This window comes from Protomyctophum parallelum (genome assembly GCF_964188405.1).
Source record: "Protomyctophum parallelum genome assembly, chromosome: 22".
NCBI classification, from domain to species: Eukaryota; Metazoa; Chordata; class Actinopteri; order Myctophiformes; family Myctophidae; genus Protomyctophum; species Protomyctophum parallelum.
Genome location: NC_139714.1, coordinates 33,185,069 through 33,204,407, shown reverse-complemented (window position 1 = coordinate 33,204,407; position 19,339 = coordinate 33,185,069). Strand labels below are relative to the sequence as shown.

At 43.6% G+C, this 19,339-nt stretch overlaps 1 protein-coding gene across 3 annotated transcripts in view; it reads right to left on the bottom strand.

Annotated features, from left to right (window-relative positions):
- Positions 1 to 19,339, bottom strand: part of upf2 (UPF2 regulator of nonsense mediated mRNA decay) — a gene marked incomplete at its 3' end in the record, with an annotated part of 57,662 nt that overhangs the window by 29,916 nt on the left and 8,407 nt on the right. For all 3 annotated transcript variants that reach the window (XM_083757990.1, XM_083757991.1, XM_083757992.1), the window contains exons 4-9: positions 18,709 to 18,869; positions 11,978 to 12,172; positions 9,783 to 9,941; positions 5,788 to 5,891; positions 5,230 to 5,315; positions 4,556 to 4,664 (exon numbers count right to left, since the gene is read on the bottom strand). In XM_083757990.1, the coding sequence (XP_083614116.1) occupies positions 4,556 to 4,664; positions 5,230 to 5,315; positions 5,788 to 5,891; positions 9,783 to 9,941; positions 11,978 to 12,172; positions 18,709 to 18,869 (814 nt within the window). The remainder of the gene's footprint in view (positions 1 to 4,555; positions 4,665 to 5,229; positions 5,316 to 5,787; positions 5,892 to 9,782; positions 9,942 to 11,977; positions 12,173 to 18,708; positions 18,870 to 19,339) is intronic.

Below are 19,339 nucleotides of genomic sequence, written 5' to 3'. Positions count from 1 at the left end.
AAAAACACATGACGAACACATGATGAACACATAAAGGAAAGGTACTATGTTTACCCTGCAGGGTAACTGGACTAAGCTCAAGAACTTGTTTACAGCCAGGCCCTGCTCATAGAACATTTCATGGTAGGGGTTCAATGCCTTCACATGATGAACACATGCTGGGTAAAGGAGAAAAGCTCTTATGTCAGACTACTGTTCATAGACTATAGTTTCCGCATTCAACACTATTGTACCATCTAAATTAGTAACGCAGTGGCCTTGGTGTGGGCAGCTCCATCTGTAATTGGCGATTTGATTTTCTGACAGGCAGGCCCCAGTGTGTACGCACAGGAGAGAGATGCTCATCCACAATTCTCACCAGAACCGGTGCGCCCCAAGGCTGCTGCCTCAGTCCTCTGTTGTACAGCTTGTTTACGTTTGATAGTGTCGCCAGATGTGGGAATAACAGCATAATTAAATTTGCGGATGATACCACAGTGATCGGACTAATAACCGACGGTGATGAGAGGGCCTATAGGAGGGAGATAAGAGGATCTAACTCTATGGTGCGATAACAACAACGTCTCACTTAACACCAATAAGACCAAAGACATCATTGTAGACTTTAGGAAGTCCAAAGGTATCCACACCCCCATTTCCATCAAAGGGTCATCTGTACTGTCGACATAGTTGATAACTTTAAATTCCTGGGCATACACATCACATCACAGACACATTAATTCCACATGGTCACTCAACACCAAGTACATCCTCATACACATCACAGACACATTCACATGGTCACTCAACAACGAGTACATCCTCAAGAAGGCGCAGCAGAGACTGTACTTTCTGAGGCGCCTTAACATTTTTGGCTTAACTCATCGATTGCGCAAAACGCTCTAAAGCGTTTTATTAATCTCGAGCGCCGTCTGCGCATCACGCTCTAAAGCGTTTTATTGGTGTTTTTACTGTATACTGTACATCAACTTCTCTGACGCCCGGACAACACATAATGTAACACTGATCATCTCCAGAAAGATCCGCTGTGAGATCCGGGAGTTTAAAGCCCCCCACCTCCTGAAAAGAGGCCTGGTCTAACCACATTCCAGGCATGCCGTATCCATTACGACGTACTGGGGAGGCGGCATCGCCGTCCTGCACACGGCATAGACCAACGCAGATCAGGGGATCTAAAATGGAGCTACCCATTTTCTAGTGTGTGTGAAATTTGTGAATACACTCGATTACCCTTCCCCTCCTGTTTCTACATGGTTTCTCCCGAGGCATCTCTCCATCGCATTACAGTTTCTTCCCCCCCCCCCACTCATTCACACAGATCCACTCGACACAGCCCTCTCTAATTCTTTCCAACGACAACTCACCGGTCTGCCGCCTCATTCTCGGAAATATAAACCCGTATATAAACCAAGAATAATCTCCAACGGTCGATCGCCATTTCACGCACAGGTATACGCGAAACGAATGACGTATTCTCGAAGGACCGCCATAGGAGAAGCAGTATACATCTGACCAACTGTCTTTTTTTCGCCGTCGCGTCAGCCATGTTTGGACAAAGAAGCAGTATACTAGGCTAGCAGATATCACACCGTGGAACCCCCCCCACACTGCGAGTTGCGATCGATCGTTTTGCAGTTTGCAATGCTACTCTCATTCTCGGAAAAAAGATTCTCGGCAGTTGATCACCATAATCGCCATAGCGCCTTCGCCAGCCAATTGCAGTGATAAGGCGTCTGGGACGTAATCGACCCGTTTGTAATGGATAACTAATACAATCCTAAGCTGCGGAAGCCATCGTGTTGTCTGTCATTTTGTCGAAATCACAGCCAGCCGGGCTACGCTTATCGCTCCTGTGGTTCATGTCCAGACATGTCGTGGAACCCCCCCCCCCACTGCGAGTTGAGTCGCTCCTGTGGTTCATGTCCAGACATGTCAACCTCTCAAGTCACTGTTATGCTATCAAACGATCTGTTGATTTTGTTTACTGAGACAATGATCACATATGTGCATAGAATCATCATCATCATGACGTTATCATGACAGGCAGATATAAACATAAATAAATTATCATATACATACTACACACTGAATGAAAGCCCTAAATGTCTAATTTTAGGAGGAAAACAAATAAAATACACATATCCCATATACTGTTTGTCAATACTAGACTATTGAATCCATTTCATTTATAAAATTCTCTTTTTCAGAGAGAACTTTAGCCCATTCTGACCTGAGATCAGATTCATACGAGGTTTCCACTGGACACACACTGGTCTGATTAGAGAAAGCATGGACCTATAGAACTATTATTCACAAAATAAGGCATATAGCGACATGTACATACTATATACCGTATGAAACAGAAGACTCTCTGCTTTCATAAGAAAAAAACTAATACTGTAATAATAATAAAAATCACACCCATGTGAAGTGAGCAGTGCAATGTTGTGAAGTGAGCAGTGCAACATTGCACTGCTCACTTCACAGGGGTGTGATTTTCATTATTATTACAGTAGAAGTATTTTTCTTATGAAAGCAGAGAGTCTTCTGTTTCATACGGTATATAGTATGTATAGGCCTTATTTTGTGAATATTTAGTTGTCAGTTCCTTGTCTTGTCTAAAATACTCTGAGGATTTCAGAAAATGCATGGACCTGAAGAACCATTATTCACAAAATAAGGCCTACATATCACACCCATGTGAAGTGAGCAGTGCAATGTTGTGCAACATTGCACTGCTCACTTCACAGGGGTGTGATTTGTATTATTATTACAGTAGAAGTATTTTTCTTATGAAAGCAGAGAGTCTTCTGTTTCATACGGTATATAGTATGTACATGTCGCTATAGGCCTTATTTTGTGAATAATGGTTCTTCAGGTCCATGCATTTTCTGAAATCCTCTCTGGTGGGCGCAAGCTGCATTCAACAGCCAATTACTGACAAACTATACATGGGACCATGTGTATTTGTTTTCCTCCTAAAAGTAGACATTCAGGGCTTTCATTCAGTGTGTAGTATGTATATGATATTATTTGTGTTCATTTTTATATCTGTCTGTCAATGTCTGTCAACTTCAACCTTCCATATCTCTGCTGTTTTTTCAAAAGAGCAGCGTGCAGTGAAAAGCAGGTTTTAGAAAAAGGTCAATATCTCCAGAATGGAAGATGGTAGAATCATATTTTTTTTTTTAAATTGAAGTGGACTAGTTTGGCTTCCTTTTGATTTATGCAATGTGCGATGTGCTATAAGAGGCCCCTCGCTGTGGGCCCCTAAAAAGTTAAAAAGTCCAATGTTAATCGCTTAGCAGAAGCAATCCTGAGTAGAATTTCAAAAGTTAGCAATCAATGTGTTAAGTACAAAAGGACTACCGGTAGTGAACTTTTATCGCTGTATAATTGAAAGTGTCTTAACTGGCTGTATCACAGTGTGGTACGGTAACACGACCGCTCAGGACCGTTAAAACAGCAGCTAAAATCCTCGGCAGCACAGAACTACAACATCTACACCACTCGTTGTATGAAAGAAGCCCACAACATCATGAAAGACACCGTGCAGCCATCCCGCAAATACCCTGTTCCAACCACTCCCTTCCAAAAAACGCTACCAGAGCATCAAATCTCGCACCACCACCCGTCTCAGTAACAGTTTCTACCCCCAGGCAGTCAGGCTGCTGAACAGCTGACCTTGAACTGTATTGCACTGTTTTGTCACTTCACTTGCACTTTTTTTCTGTTTTTTTTTGTCTTTTTCTTGCACTATAGATGTTTGTTTATGTCCTGTGTGTATGTAAGACTGAGAGTGCTCTGAGCAAAATAATTTTCATTGTATTTATACTCTGTATCTATTACACATGACAAATAAACCTGAACCTGAACCTGGGTGTCAAAAACACATGAACACATGATGAACACACGATGAACACATGATGAACACACGATGAACACATGATGAACACATGATGAACACACGATGAACACATGATGAACACATGATGAACACATGATGAACACATGATGGGTGTCAAAAAGGCTTCTTTTATCTAAACGGAGTACAAAGGACTGATGGACCTGTGCAACCCAGATTCAGCTCAAACAAGGGACTAAATTATTTTCGCTCCTATATGCCACCAAAATGTGGAACGCCCTACCAACTGTCATGAAGACATGTGAATCCCTTGACTCCTTCAAAACCGCTCTCAAAGGGCACCTATACGGACGGCTGCAATTCGAAACTGGCCCCCGTAAAATCTAAATCCCCCACCCCCCCCCACCGACCAACCCCTTTTCCCCCTCACTGTATAAGTTTCTTTTCCCTTTTTACCTCCTTTATGATGAATTCCTGTTCTGTTCTTTGGCTATATAGAAGTGTATATGTGTACGTCTCTAAATGTTTTGATGAATTGAACATGGTGGACCCTCTCTTGTAAACAAGTGTAATGCTTTATGGTGTCGTCCACTCACAGCTAACAGTCTTTGTATTGAGTTTGTGCTTGAAATGTACGGTAATTCTGCAAACTGTCAATAAATACTTCAATCAATCAATGAAAACACCTACGTGGAACCTGAAGTCTCCCTTCAGCATGGAACACAGGTCCTCTGCTACGTCCGACATGCAGGGATGAAGGGTCGCCACTAGGCGGGAGTAGAACGGCAGGAGGTCCAACCTGTCCAGGGACAACAGACAGCGATATGAGAGCAATAAAACATGACAACAGCACCCCCTGCTGGAGTTAATGGTAACCGCAGTAACTCATAACACACTGCAAGGTTCTTTTAGTTTTAGTGTTAGTCTAGTTTTAGTCGACTAAATGTCATGAGATTTTAGTCAACTAAATCTACAGTTGACTTAGTAGACTAAAATGTATTTTGTCAGGCCTTGATGCCGTCGTGATGACTGATTTTACGCTGGCTGAAAATAGCAGATCTACAAGCTCACAATGCGTCACAGCACAACGCGTTGTGAGCTTGCAGATCTGCTATTTTCAGCATGCAACCAAGTGTAAATGACTGGATCTCTTGTCCACTAGTCCCTTCCTGACATTTTAGTCTAGTTTTTATTTGTTGACGAAATCGTCAATATATTTAGTCTTAGTTTTAGTCATATTAGCTTAGTGGAAAAAGGTAGTCGACGAACAATTTTCGTCTTAGTTTTAGTGGATGAAATCAACACTGGTTCTACCTCTGCCTTGGTATTATTATTATTAATATTATTATTGTTGTTATTATTACCTCTGCCTGGGGACGGTGAAGAGCGCGCGGACCAGCTTCCTGCGGTTGGACTTGGTGTTCATGTTCATGCAGAAATCCATGGCAGCCTGCAGGACATGGCAACCCAGAGATTACATTACATGATAAATAAATCCATGGCAGCCTGCAGGACATGGCAACCCAGAGATTACATTACATGATAAATAAACCCATGGCAGTCTGCAGGACATGGCAACCCAGAGATTACATTACATGATAAATAAATCCATGGCAGTCTGCAGGACATGGCAACCCAGAGTTTACATTACATGATAAATAAATCCATGGCAGTCTCCAGGACATGGCAACCCAGAGATTACATTACATAATAAATAAATCCATGGCAGTCTGCAGGACATGGCAACCCAGAGATTACATTACATGATAAATAAATCCATGGCAGTCTGCAGGACATGGCAACCCAGAGATTACATTACATGCTAAATAAATCCATGGCAGTCTGCAGGACATGGCAACCCAGAGATTACATTACAATGTCTAGGTATCTTGAAAGAAAGCGTATTTTTAGGACGACCGCACCTTGTCTATGAGGTCTCTGTTGACACAGTTGGGGAGCTGCTGGATGAAGGCGTCCACGATCAGCTTCAGGTGAGACCCAGTGCTGGCCTCCTCGTCCTCTTGTTCTGAAACAAGATCGATGTCTTAAGGCCGATTCATACTCCTATTTTACCGTCGTTTCGGCGCTGTAGTGCCGAAATGATTTCGGCTCGTCAGAAATTTTCAGTAGCACCGAAGAGCCGACCTTTTTTGACTAAGAGACTGCCATCGCGCAAATTACAGCTTTTCACCACAGGAGAAAAACTTTTTTTTTTCAAAATGAGTTTATAGCACAGGCAGACTCTTCACATACTAGAGCATGTCTGAAATAAGTGTCAGAGCTGAAATCGACATGTAAATATGAAATAAATGCTTAAACATGTAGCTAGGTGTAATGTTAGAGACCACAGAAGACATGTAATATGAAATAAATGCTTAAACATGTAGCTAGGTGTAATGTTAGAGACCACAGAAGACATGTAAATATGAAATAAATGCTTAAACATGTAGCTAGGTGTAATGTTAAGAGTCCACAGAAGACATGTAAATATGAAATAAATGCTTAAACATGTAGCTAGGTGTAATGTTAGAGACCACAGAAGACATGTACATATGAAATAAATGCTTAAACATGTAGCTAGGTGTAATGTTAAGAGTCCACAGAAGACATGTAAATATGAAATAAATGCTTAAACATGTAGCTAGGTGTAATGTTAGAGTCCACAGAATACATGTAAATATGAAATAAATGCTTAAACATGTAGCTAGGTGTAATGTTAGAGACCACAGAAGACATGTACATATGAAATAAATGCTTAAACATGTAGCTAGGTGTAATGTTAGAGACCACAGAAGACATGTAAATATGAAATAAATGCTTAAACATGTAGCTAGGTGTAATGTTAGAGACCACAGAAGACATGTAAATATGAAATAAATGCTTAAACATGTAGCTAGGTGTAATGTTAGAGACCACAGAAGACATGTAAATATGAAACTTTGGTTTCCGGTTGCCGACCGACTCTATTAAATATGCGCGACTCATATTATTTTATTGGCATTTGGTGAAAAAGAAAAAAGCTCAGAATACGACCGAGTCAAGACCAAAAAGGTCTTTGATCATTAAAATTCTCTTTGATGAGACCATCGGGACGCGCAAAGTCAAAATAAAGTTTTCTTTCGTCTAAAATATCACGTGCGCAAATGTTTTGGAATGCGTCATCGCGAGGTGCATGGTAGGCTACTTGAGGTTGTAACTCACGTTCCATTTCCAACATTCTAATGGTTTCCAGCGATTTCCAGGGGTGAGTAAACATCTTTGAATCAAAGTAGCAGCGATCCTCTGAAGTGACGCAGCATGTCCAATACTGTCCTCGTTAACAAACTAAGTGCAACTTTTTCATCATTCACCGTTGGCTAACGTTGTGCAACAGTCCAGAACAGAGCTATACAATATTATGACAACTGTCAACTTGGCTATAATCTACTAGGCTACTGTAGGCCTACATTAATCATTGCCTCTCAAACCCACATACCACGCGTAATGTGCGTTGCCTAACCAAAATAACAGACATACAAACTATCAACATGCCGCTCGATTGCGTGTCGACAGCTTGCAGATCTGTTCTTTTGGGCACACATGAGGCGTGCTGCGCTGCGATGCGGAAATTAAATTGCTGTAGTCTACAGCGCTACGATTTGGAAACCATATAGCTGTAGCCTACAGTGGACTGTAACATTGCTTGGTCAACTATATTACGTGTATGCAGTGAACATTAACATTAGCGCTTTCATAGTTATATGGAGCATTTACCGTGGTGACGTTGATTTAGGTTATTCACCCAGCTGGGTTCAACGAGACAGCAGTGTCTTGTTAAGCCCCGACGCTTCCAAAACGAGCTATTGCGGATTAATCAATGGGCGTATAGAACATTTAAGCATATGGCAAGTTAACTTAAGTTATATACTTTGATGCTGAACACTAAGCAATTAATTTGGTTCGCAAACCAGAGGCCAGACAGCGGTAGCAAGTTCAACAACCACCGTTCTAATCTGTTTGACCAACCACCGTTCTAACACTATTCACTTTTAAGCTGCATACTGTATATCAGTATTTAGAATGGACTTAATTGTTAAAGCTCCTCATTCTGAATTGAGCTCATCTCATACCCTGGGGTAAAATGTTTTATTATTTTCAAATCCTGGTATAATTCATTCACCAGTCAGTATTCTTGGTTTTCCAACTCCTCATGCCATTGGTTGGTTTAAGTTAATTTGTTTGATCCAGGGATAGCCAGTAGCTCTCTGCTTCAAAACACAAGTTCATGTTTCAGCTTTATTACTTGAAGATTTTTTTTTACATTTGTATTTATTTTTGGTATGTGAGTGATGCAGCACTTTACTTTGGTTTGGAGTTGAATTAAAACTCTAAAGTATTCAACCAGTGTGTGGACATTCTATTCAAGTTTTCAAATGTCTAGCTGTAGGCATAAGTGTTATGTGTACTTGAACCATTCATTATTTAAAAGATGGTATTTCAGGCAAATATTGAAGTTATTAAAAAAGAAGCCTATCCATCATTGCCGTAGGAAAAAAATAATAAAATAAATTCCTTGCTACCCATCCTTCCCACGAAAAATAAAAAAATAAAATAAAATAAATTCCCTACATACTCAGCCCAAGAATGACAGCCAATCGGAAACCAACGTTTTTTTTGTGTAATGTTAGAGACCACAGAAGACATGTACATATGAAATAAATGCTTAAACATGTAGCTAGGTGTAATGTTAGAGTCCACAGAAGACATGTAAATATGAAATAAATGCTTAAACATGTAGCTATAGGTGTAATGTTAGAGACCACAGAAGTGAACCTTTCAAGCCTGTTTTCTCAACTCACTGTTTCTCTGCAAGACATTACTCTATATCTCCAAAACTGGAGGGTCAAACTGAACAACCAATATGTCAATTTGAAGCTACGATTCCCTGCTTTCACATGACATGAAAAAACTAAAATTCAAAAAGATCCAATGGCAGTCCCTCAGTCACATTTGGTCACATATAATGAATGAAGTCATGGATCATCTTAGATGTTCAGTCCAACATCTACACATGTTTGGATATGTACTAGCCTATGTTCATGTTTGGATATGTACTAGTCAAACCACCAGAGGGAGCTCTACAACCTTCACATTATCAACATGAAATGGAAGGTTGATAATATGTCTACAAGCTAAATGCTACAGCATGCAACCAAGTGTAAAATGACTTATAGTGGATCTCTTGTCCACTAGTCCCTTCCTAACATTTTAGTCTAGTTTTTATTTGTTGATGAAATTGTCAGTATATTTAGTCTTAGTTTTAGTCATCATAGCTTAGTTTTTATTTAGTTTTCATGTAGTTTTCGTCTGTGAGAAAAGGTAGTCGACCAACATGTGGGGTTAGCAACTCCATACCTTTAACCATTATCTTTAACTGTATGGTTCATCTCTACCTTTATGATGAATTCCTGTTCTGTTCTTTAGCTACATAGAAGTGTCTATTTGTATGTCTCTAAATGTTTTGATGAATTGAACAATGTGGACCCTGTTGTAAACAAGTGTAATGCTTAATTGGGTCGTCCACTCACAGTTAACAGTCTTTGTATTGAGTTTGTGCTTGAAATGTACTGTAATTCTGCAAACTGGTAATAAATATTTCAATCAATCAATCAAAACCTTGCTCATCCAACAGTTCATCTACCTTTCTGCTCATCCAACAGTTCATCTACCTTTCTGCTCATCCAACAGTTCATCTACCTTTCTTCTCATCCAACAGTTCATCTACCTTGCTCATCCAGCAGTTCATCTACCTTGCTCATCCAGCAGTTAATCTACCTTGCTCATCCAGTAGTTCATCTACCTTGCTGCTCATCCAACAGTTCATCTACCTTGCTCATCCAGCAGTTCATCTACCTTGCTCATCCAGCAGTTCATCTACCTTGCTCATCCAGTAGTTTCTTGGCCATCTCCTCGGTCTCGGCCTCGTCGGCTCCGTCCAGACCCTCCAGAGGGTCGTCGGCGATGTCCAGAGCCTCCAGTTCCAGCTCCAGTTCCTCCGTGGTCGCCAGACTGACCGCGTCCTTCGCCTCTTTGGTGTCTGAGGTCAGAGGAAACAGGATTATTACAGCTGTGTGCATTATAGGGCTGACCCAAAAAAATTCGATTAATCGACGTTCAATCGATACGCACAGGAATCGATTTTGAAATAAAACATTGAATAGTCATATTAACCCATTCTGACCGGGCACCCATTTTGGTGTTGGCATCATGTTATGCTTTAGCTATTGAAAAATAGCAGATCTACAAGCTCATAGCGCGCCACTGAGTGGCGCGCTACGAGCTTGTAGGTCTGCTATTTTTGAAAAATCGAAGAACGACTGACATTTTTAGAATCTGATCTCAGGTCGGAATGGGTTAATCAGACCAGTGTGTGTCCAGTGGAAACCTCGTATGAATCTGATCTCAGGTCAGAATGGGTTAAAAAAAGCGTCCGCTTTTGGTCCGCGAGCCATGCTGGCGCCTCGCAACACCTCGCAACGCCTCCTCTTTCCCCCCCGTGTTAACAACTCTACCTATAGCTGTAAATAACAGGTACGGTCGCCCCTTTTCCATCTCACCCCACTACTCTACCTATAGCTGTAAATAACAGGTACGGTCGCCCCTTTTCCATCTCGCCCCACTACTCTACCTATAGCTGTAAATAACAGGTACGGTCGCCCCTTTTCCATCTCGCCCCACTACTCTACCTATAGCTGTAAATAACAGGTACGGTCGCCCCTTTTCCATCTCGCCCCACTACTCTACCTATAGCTGTAAATAACAGGTACGGTCGCCCCTTTTCCATCTCGCCCCACTACTCTACCTATAGCTGTAAATAACAGGTACGGTCGCCCCTTTTCCATCTCGCCCCACTACTCTACCTAGCTGTAAATAACAGGTACGGTCGCCCCTTTTCCATCTCGCCCCACTACTCTACCTATAGCTGTAAATAACAGGTACGGTCGCCCCTTTTCCACTTCGCCACACTACTCTACCTATAGCTGTAAATAACAGGTACGGTCGCCCCTTTTCCACTTCGCCCCACTACTCTACCTAGCTGTAAATAACAGGTACGGTCGCCCCTTTCCCATCTCGCCCCACTACTCTACCTAGCTGTAAATAACAGGTACGGTCGCCCCTTTTCCACTTCGCCCCACTACTCTACCTAGCTGTAAATAACAGGTACGGTCGCCCCTTTTCCACTTCGCCCCACTACTCTACCTAGCTGTAAATAACAGGTACGGTCGCCCCTTTCCCATCTCGCCCCACTACTCTACCTAGCTGTAAATAACAAACATAATTCATGTTGGTGATTATATAAAAGGTATTATCATATTAATTTATCATTGTAAAGTTCACTCTGTATATCCACGGGCATAATAGCATGATGATGCCATTACAAAACATGGGCTACATGGAAGAAATGTGCTTAATAAAACTAAATTAACTGCTAGAAGGTCCTAAATTAACTCAATTAAGCAGTCACCGTTTCTGTGTCATGTCTCATGTCTCTGTCCTTAAAGGTATATTCAGTGATTTCACTCAAAAAACCTTAGGTTTCGTTTTTGGCTGTGGGACCCAGCCTTTCGTCCAATCAGGATAGAGAGTCAAAAACGAAACCTAAGGTTTTTTGACCCCCAGGGGTTAACTGGGGACAGGGAGGAACTCCTTATATGGCCAGCACACTCTATAGTAGGGAGGATTATCACAACAAAACAAAAAAATAAGTGATATTTGAATTAAGTGAAATCACTGAATATACCTTTAAGAGTAGAGAGATCGACTACTATACAATCAAATCAATCTGTAAACAAGATCATTTCAGATTTCAGAGAGGGAGAGAAATGTTGTGAGCTTGTAGATCGGCTATTTTCAGCATGCAACTAATTGTAAAATGACTTGGATCTCTTGTCCACTAGTCCCTTCCTAACATTTTAGTCTAGTTTTTATTTGTTGAAATTGTCAAAATATTTAGTCATCGTAGCTTAGTTTTTATTTAGTTTCCATTTCGTTTTCGTTAGTGGAAAAAGGGTATTCGACGAACACTTTTTGTCTTAAGTTTTAGTCGAGGAGAACAACACTGGTCCTTCGTACCTTTGGCCTCGTCCTTGTCTTTTCCCGGTCCTCCTCCCTTGTCGTTGTCCTTGAAGAGGATGGCGGGGACGAAGGCCTTCAGGTCCACCATGTTCTCGTAGAAGTTACGAGCGTCCTCGTCTTCCCAGATGCCTCCGTCCAGGTCGTACTCTCCAGGCTTCCCAGGGGTGAAGATGTCGATCCCAGGACCGTGCTCTGTAGGACATAAAGACATTAGAGAGAGTCCTAGGACCGTGCTCTGGGGGACATAAAGACATTAGAGAGAGTCCTAGGACCGTGCTCTGGGGGACATAAAGACATTAGAGAGAGTCCTAGGACCGTGCTCTGTAGGACATAAAGACATTAGAGAGAGTCCTAGGACCGTGCTCTGGGGGACATAAAGACATTAGAGAGAGTCCTAGGACCGTGCTCTGAGGGACATAAAGACATTAGAGAGAGTCCTAGGACCGTGCTCTGAGGGACATAAAGACATTAGAGAGAGTCCTAGGACCGTGCTCTGAGGGACATAAAGACATTAGAGAGAGTCCTAGGACCGTGCTCTGTAGGACATAAAGACATTAGAGAGAGTCCTAGGACCGTGCTCTGAGGGACATAAAGACATTAGAGAGAGTCCTAGGACCGTGCTCTGAGGGACATAAAGACATTAGAGAGAGTCCTAGGACCGTGCTCTGAGAGACAAAGACATTAGAGAGAGTCCTAGGACCGTGCTCTGGGGGACATAAAGACATTAGAGAGAGTCCTAGGACCGTGCTCTGGGGGACATAAAGACATTAGAGAGAGTCCTAGGACCGTGCTCTGAGGGACATAAAGACATTAGAGAGAGTCCTAGGACCGTGCTCTGAGGGACATAAAGACATTAGAGAGAGTCCTAGGACCGTGCTCTGAGGGACATAAAGACATTAGAGAGAGTCCTAGGACCGTGCTCTGAGGGACATAAAGACATTAGAGAGTGTCCTAGGACCGTGCTCTGGGGGACATAAAGACATTAGAGAGAGTCCTAGGACCGTGCTCTGAGGGACATAAAGACATTAGAGAGAGTCCTAGGACCGTGCTCTGAGGGACATAAAGACATTAGAGAGAGTCCTAGGACCGTGCTCTGAGGGACATAAAGACATTAGAGAGAGTCCTAGGACCGTGCTCTGTAGGACATAAAGACATTAGAGAGAGTCCTAGGACCGTGCTCTGAGGGACATAAAGACATTAGAGAGAGTCCTAGGACCGTGCTCTGGGGGACATAAAGACATTAGAGAGAGTCCTAGGACCGTGCTCTGAGGGACATAAAGACATTAGAGAGAGTCCTAGGACCGTGCTCTGGGGGACATAAAGACATTAGAGAGAGTCCTAGGACCGTGCTCTGGGGGACATAAAGACATTAGAGAGAGTCCTAGGACCGTGCTCTGAGGGACATAAAGACATTAGAGAGAGTCCTAGGACCGTGCTCTGAGGGACATAAAGACATTAGAGAGAGTCCTAGGACCGTGCTCTGAGGGACATAAAGACATTAGAGAGAGTCCCAGGACCGTGCTCTGAGGGACATAAAGACATTAGAGAGAGTCCTAGGACCGTGCTCTGTAGGACATAAAGACATTAGAGAGAGTCCTAGGACCGTGCTCTGAGGGACATAAAGACATTAGAGAGAGTCCTAGGACCGTGCTCTGAGGGACATAAAGACATTAGAGAGAGTCCTAGGACCGTGCTCTGTAGGACATAAAGACATTAGAGAGAGTCCTAGGACCGTGCTCTGGGGGACATAAAGACATTAGAGAGAGTCCTAGGACCGTGCTCTGTAGGACATAAAGACATTAGAGAGAGTCCTAGGACCGTGCTCTGAGGGACATAAAGACATTAGAGAGAGTCCTAGGACCGTGCTCTGGGGGACATAAAGACATTAGAGAGAGTCCTAGGACCGTGCTCTGTAGGACATAAAGACATTAGAGAGAGTCCTAGGACCGTGCTCTGAGGGACATAAAGACATTAGAGAGAGTCCTAGGACCGTGCTCTGTGGGACATAAAGACATTAGAGAGAGTCCTAGGACCGTGCTCTGAGGGACATAAAGACATTAGAGAGAGTCCTAGGACCGTGCTCTGAGAGACATAAAGACATTAGAGAGAGTCCTAGGACCGTGCTCTGTAGGACATAAAGACATTAGAGAGAGTCCTAGGACCGTGCTCTGTAGGACATAAAGACATTAGAGAGAGTCCTAGGACCGTGCTCTGAGGGACATAAAGACATTAGAGAGAGTCCTAGGACCGTGCTCTGAGGGACATAAAGACATTAGAGAGAGTCCTAGGACCGTGCTCTGAGGGACATAAAGACATTAGAGAGAGTCCTAGGACCGTGCTCTGAGGGACATAAAGACAGTAGAGAGAGTCCTAGGACCGTGCTCTGGGAGACATAAAGACATTAGAGAGAGTCCTAGGACCGTGCTCTGAGGGACATAAAGACATTAGAGAGAGTCCTAGGACCGTGCTCTGAGGGACATAAAGACATTAGAGAGAGTCCTAGGACCGTGCTCTGGGGGACATAAAGACATTAGAGAGAGTCCTAGGACCGTGCTCTGTAGGACATAAAGACATTAGAGAGAGTCCTAGGACCGTGCTCTGAGGGACATAAAGACATTAGAGAGAGTCCTAGGACCGTGCTCTGAGGGACATAAAGACATTAGAGAGAGTCCTAGGACCGTGCTCTGTAGGACATAAAGACATTAGAGAGAGTCCTAGGACCGTGCTCTGTAGGACATAAAGACATTAGAGAGAGTCCTAGGACCGTGCTCTGAGGGACATAAAGACATTAGAGAGAGTCCTAGGACCGTGCTCTGTAGGACATAAAGACATTAGAGAGTGTCCTAGGACCGTGCTCTGGGGGACATAAAGACATTAGAGAGAGTCCCAGGACCGTGCTCTGTGGGACATAAAGACATTAGAGAGAGTCCTAGGACCGTGCTCTGTGGGACATAAAGACATTAGAGAGAGTCCTAGGACCGTGCTCTGGGGGACATAAAGACATTAGAGAGAGTCCTAGGACCGTGCTCTGAGAGACATAAAGACATTAGAGAGAGTCCTAGGACCGTGCTCTGAGGGACATAAAGACATTAGAGAGAGTCCTAGGACCGTGCTCTGAGGGACATAAAGACATTAGAGAGAGTCCTAGGACCGTGCTCTGAGGGACATAAAGACATTAGAGAGAGTCCTAGGACCGTGCTCTGTAGGACATAAAGACATTAGAGAGAGTCCTAGGACCGTGCTCTGTAGGACATAAAGACATTAGAGAGAGTCCTAGGACCGTGCTCTGAGGGACATAAAGACATTAGAGAGAGTCCTAGGACCGTGCTCTGTAGGACATAAAGACATTAGAGAGAGTCCTAGGACCGTGCTCTGAGGGACATAAAGACATTAGAGAGAGTCCTAGGACCGTGCTCTGAGGGACATAAAGACATTAGAGAGAGTCCTAGGACCGTGCTCTGAGGGACATAAAGACATTAGAGAGAGTCCTAGGACCGTGCTCTGGGGGACATAAAGACATTAGAGAGAGTCCTAGGACCGTGCTCTGTAGGACATAAAGACATTAGAGAGAGTCCTAGGACCGTGCTCTGAGGGACATAAAGACATTAGAGAGAGTCCTAGGACCGTGCTCTGAGGGACATAAAGACATTAGAGAGAGTCCTAGGACCGTGCTCTGAGAGACATAAAGACATTAGAGAGAGTCCTAGGACCGTGCTCTGAGGGACATAAAGACATTAGAGAGAGTCCTAGGACCGTGCTCTGAGGGACATAAAGACATTAGAGAGAGTCCTAGGACCGTGCTCTGAGAGACAAAGACATTAGAGAGAGTCCTAGGACCGTGCTCTGTAGGACATAAAGACATTAGAGAGAGTCCTAGGACCGTGCTCTGTAGGACATAAAGACATTAGAGAGAGTCCTAGGACCGTGCTCTGAGGGACATAAAGACATTAGAGAGAGTCCTAGGACCGTGCTCTGAGGGACATAAAGACATTAGAGAGAGTCCTAGGACCGTGCTCTGTAGGACATAAAGACATTAGAGAGAGTCCTAGGACCGTGCTCTGAGGGACATAAAGACATTAGAGAGAGTCCTAGGACCGTGCTCTGAGGGACATAAAGACATTAGAGAGAGTCCTAGGACCGTGCTCTGAGAGACAAAGACATTAGAGAGAGTCCTAGGACCGTGCTCTGAGGGACATAAAGACATTAGAGAGAGTCCTAGGACCGTGCTCTGTAGGACATAAAGACATTAGAGAGAGTCCTAGGACCGTGCTCTGAGGGACATAAAGACATTAGAGAGAGTCCTAGGACCGTGCTCTGAGAGACATAAAGACATTAGAGAGAGTCCTAGGACCGTGCTCTGAGAGACAAAGACATTAGAGAGAGTCCTAGGACCGTGCTCTGTAGGACATAAAGACATTAGAGAGAGTCCTAGGACCGTGCTCTGTAGGACATAAAGACATTAGAGAGAGTCCTAGGACCGTGCTCTGTAGGACATAAAGACATTAGAGAGAGTCCTAGGACCGTGCTCTGAGGGACATAAAGACATTAGAGAGAGTCCTAGGACCGTGCTCTGTAGGACATAAAGACATTAGAGAGAGTCCTAGGACCGTGCTCTGAGAGACATAAAGACATTAGAGAGAGTCCTAGGACCGTGCTCTGAGGGACATAAAGACATTAGAGAGAGTCCTAGGACCGTGCTCTGAGGGACATAAAGACATTAGAGAGAGTCCTAGGACCGTGCTCTGAGGGACATAAAGACATTAGAGAGAGTCCTAGGGCCGTGCTCTGAGAGACATAAAGACATTAGAGAGAGTCCTAGGACCGTGCTCTGTAGGACATAAAGACATTAGAGAGAGTCCTAGGACCGTGCTCTGAGGGACATAAAGACATTAGAGAGAGTCCTAGGACCGTGCTCTGGGGGACATAAAGACATTAGAGAGAGTCCTAGGACCGTGCTCTGAGGGACATAAAGACATTAGAGAGAGTCCTAGGACCGTGCTCTGTAGGACATAAAGACATTAGAGAGAGTCCTAGGACCGTGCTCTGAGGGACATAAAGACATTAGAGAGAGTCCTAGGACCGTGCTCTGAGGGACATAAAGACATTAGAGAGAGTCCTAGGACCGTGCTCTGTAGGACATAAAGACATTAGAGAGAGTCCTAGGACCGTGCTCTGAGGGACATAAAGACATTAGAGAGAGTCCTAGGACCGTGCTCTGTAGGACATAAAGACATTAGAGAGAGTCCTAGGACCGTGCTCTGAGGGACATAAAGACATTAGAGAGAGTCCTAGGACCGTGCTCTGAGGGACATAAAGACATTAGAGAGAGTCCTAGGACCGTGCTCTGTAGGACATAAAGACATTAGAGAGAGTCCCAGGACCGTGCTCTGGGGGACATAAAGACATTAGAGAGAGTCCTAGGACCGTGCTCTGGGGGACATAAAGACATTAGAGAGAGTCCTAGGACCGTGCTCTGAGGGACATAAAGACATTAGAGAGAGTCCTAGGACCGTGCTCTGTAGGACATAAAGACATTAGAGAGAGTCCTAGGACCGTGCTCTGGGGGACATAAAGACATTAGAGAGAGTCCTAGGACCGTGCTCTGAGGGACATAAAGACATTAGAGAGAGTCCTAGGACCGTGCTCTGGGGGACATAAAGACATTAGAGAGAGTCCTAGGACCGTGCTCTGTAGGGACATAAAGACATTAGAGAGAGTCCTAGGACCAGTCTGTCCAACTCCAACTGGAGTCTAACCCATTCTGACCGGGCACCCATTTTGGTGTCGGCATCATGTTATGCTTTAGCTATTGAAAAATAGCAGACCTACAAGCTCGTAGCGCGCCACCGAGTGGCGCACTACGAGCTTGTAGGTCTGCTATTTTTGAAAAATCGAAGAACGACTGACATCTTTAGAATCTGATCTCAGGTCAGAATGGGTTCAACAGACCAGTGTGTGTACAGTGGAAAACCTCGTATGAATCTGATCACAGGTCAGAATGGGCTAACTCAGTCTGTGAGACTCCATAAAGAGAGTACACACAAACATAAACAGTATTTCTCATGTTTGAAAGTAGGTAGGAGTCACTCATAACCCTGTTGTTTGATGTGTTCTCATTTATTTTGTGTTTTTGTGCAGACTCTGTGTTGGTATTTCCTTGTTGCACAGCAGCTCCCTTTGCCAACTTGTAGTATTTTGTATATTAATTGTTCTTGACGAACTTTTAATCTGCTTAAAATCAATGACCTCTTCCCTACAGGAAAGGATTCAAAATAAGCCAGCTGGCTTCTTCCTTTCCCTACACAGTGTTTTTGTTTTTGTCTATTTTTGAGGAACAGCAATGTCCGTGTTAACTGATGAGCAGTCCAGTATGACTACGAGTACCAGTAGGGGCGCTGTTGTGCCAGAAACAGAGAGAGAGAGAGAGATAGTGCTGCACCGTTGCCTGCTAATGAGAGAGAGAGAGAGAGAGAGGAGAGTTGCACCACTCAGTTCACACGGAAAATAACTGATTCTGATAAAGCTATGTTTCTAAGTCAGTCGTTCTTCGATTTTACTAAAAATAGCAGACCCTACAAGCTCATAGCGCGCCACTCGGTGGCGCGCTATGAGCTTGTAGATCTGCTATTTTTAAATAGCTAAAGCATAACGTAATGCAATAACACCAAAAAAAGGGGTTCCCCGACCCTAAAATGGGCTGAATGAATAGAGCGATAAAGCAAAGCCACCTTCCTGCACCGTCTTGTCCTGAGGTAGCTCTGGCATGTTCTCGTCCAGCAGGTCGGCCAGAGACTGGGTGTTGGCCAGCAGCTTCTGGTAGGACGTGGCGAACTCCTCGTACTGTTTGTGACGGTCCTCGCTGAGCTCCCCTTTGGAGTGGAGGATACGTCTGATGGAGGGAGACGTTAGAGAACCACCGTTAGTGTGAACCACCGTTAGGAGTGGATGCACTTCCCATTGCAGTCAGAACTGCAGCATCACTCCCAATCTTCCACCGTAGTCTGAAAACCCACCTTTTTAGACTCCATCATGGCCCATAGCACTTACCCCACCCCCTTAGATAGCATTTCTGTAGACTTAGATAGCATCTGATACAGACTTATAGCATGTTATGTAGACAGCACTATAATTGCATTGTATATAGTCATAGCACGCTATAGTACATATGTATAGCATAGTAGTATATATATATAGATAGATATAAACTGTCAAATCAAAACGTTTGAAATGTCTAATTATTAGGTGTAACTATTTGCTACCTACCTACTTTATGCATGTTAAAAAAAACTAGTATTATTAAGTATGGTTCAAGTTTCTATCTATAAAAGAAATACAGTTTTATCGATTTAGAAATATTCT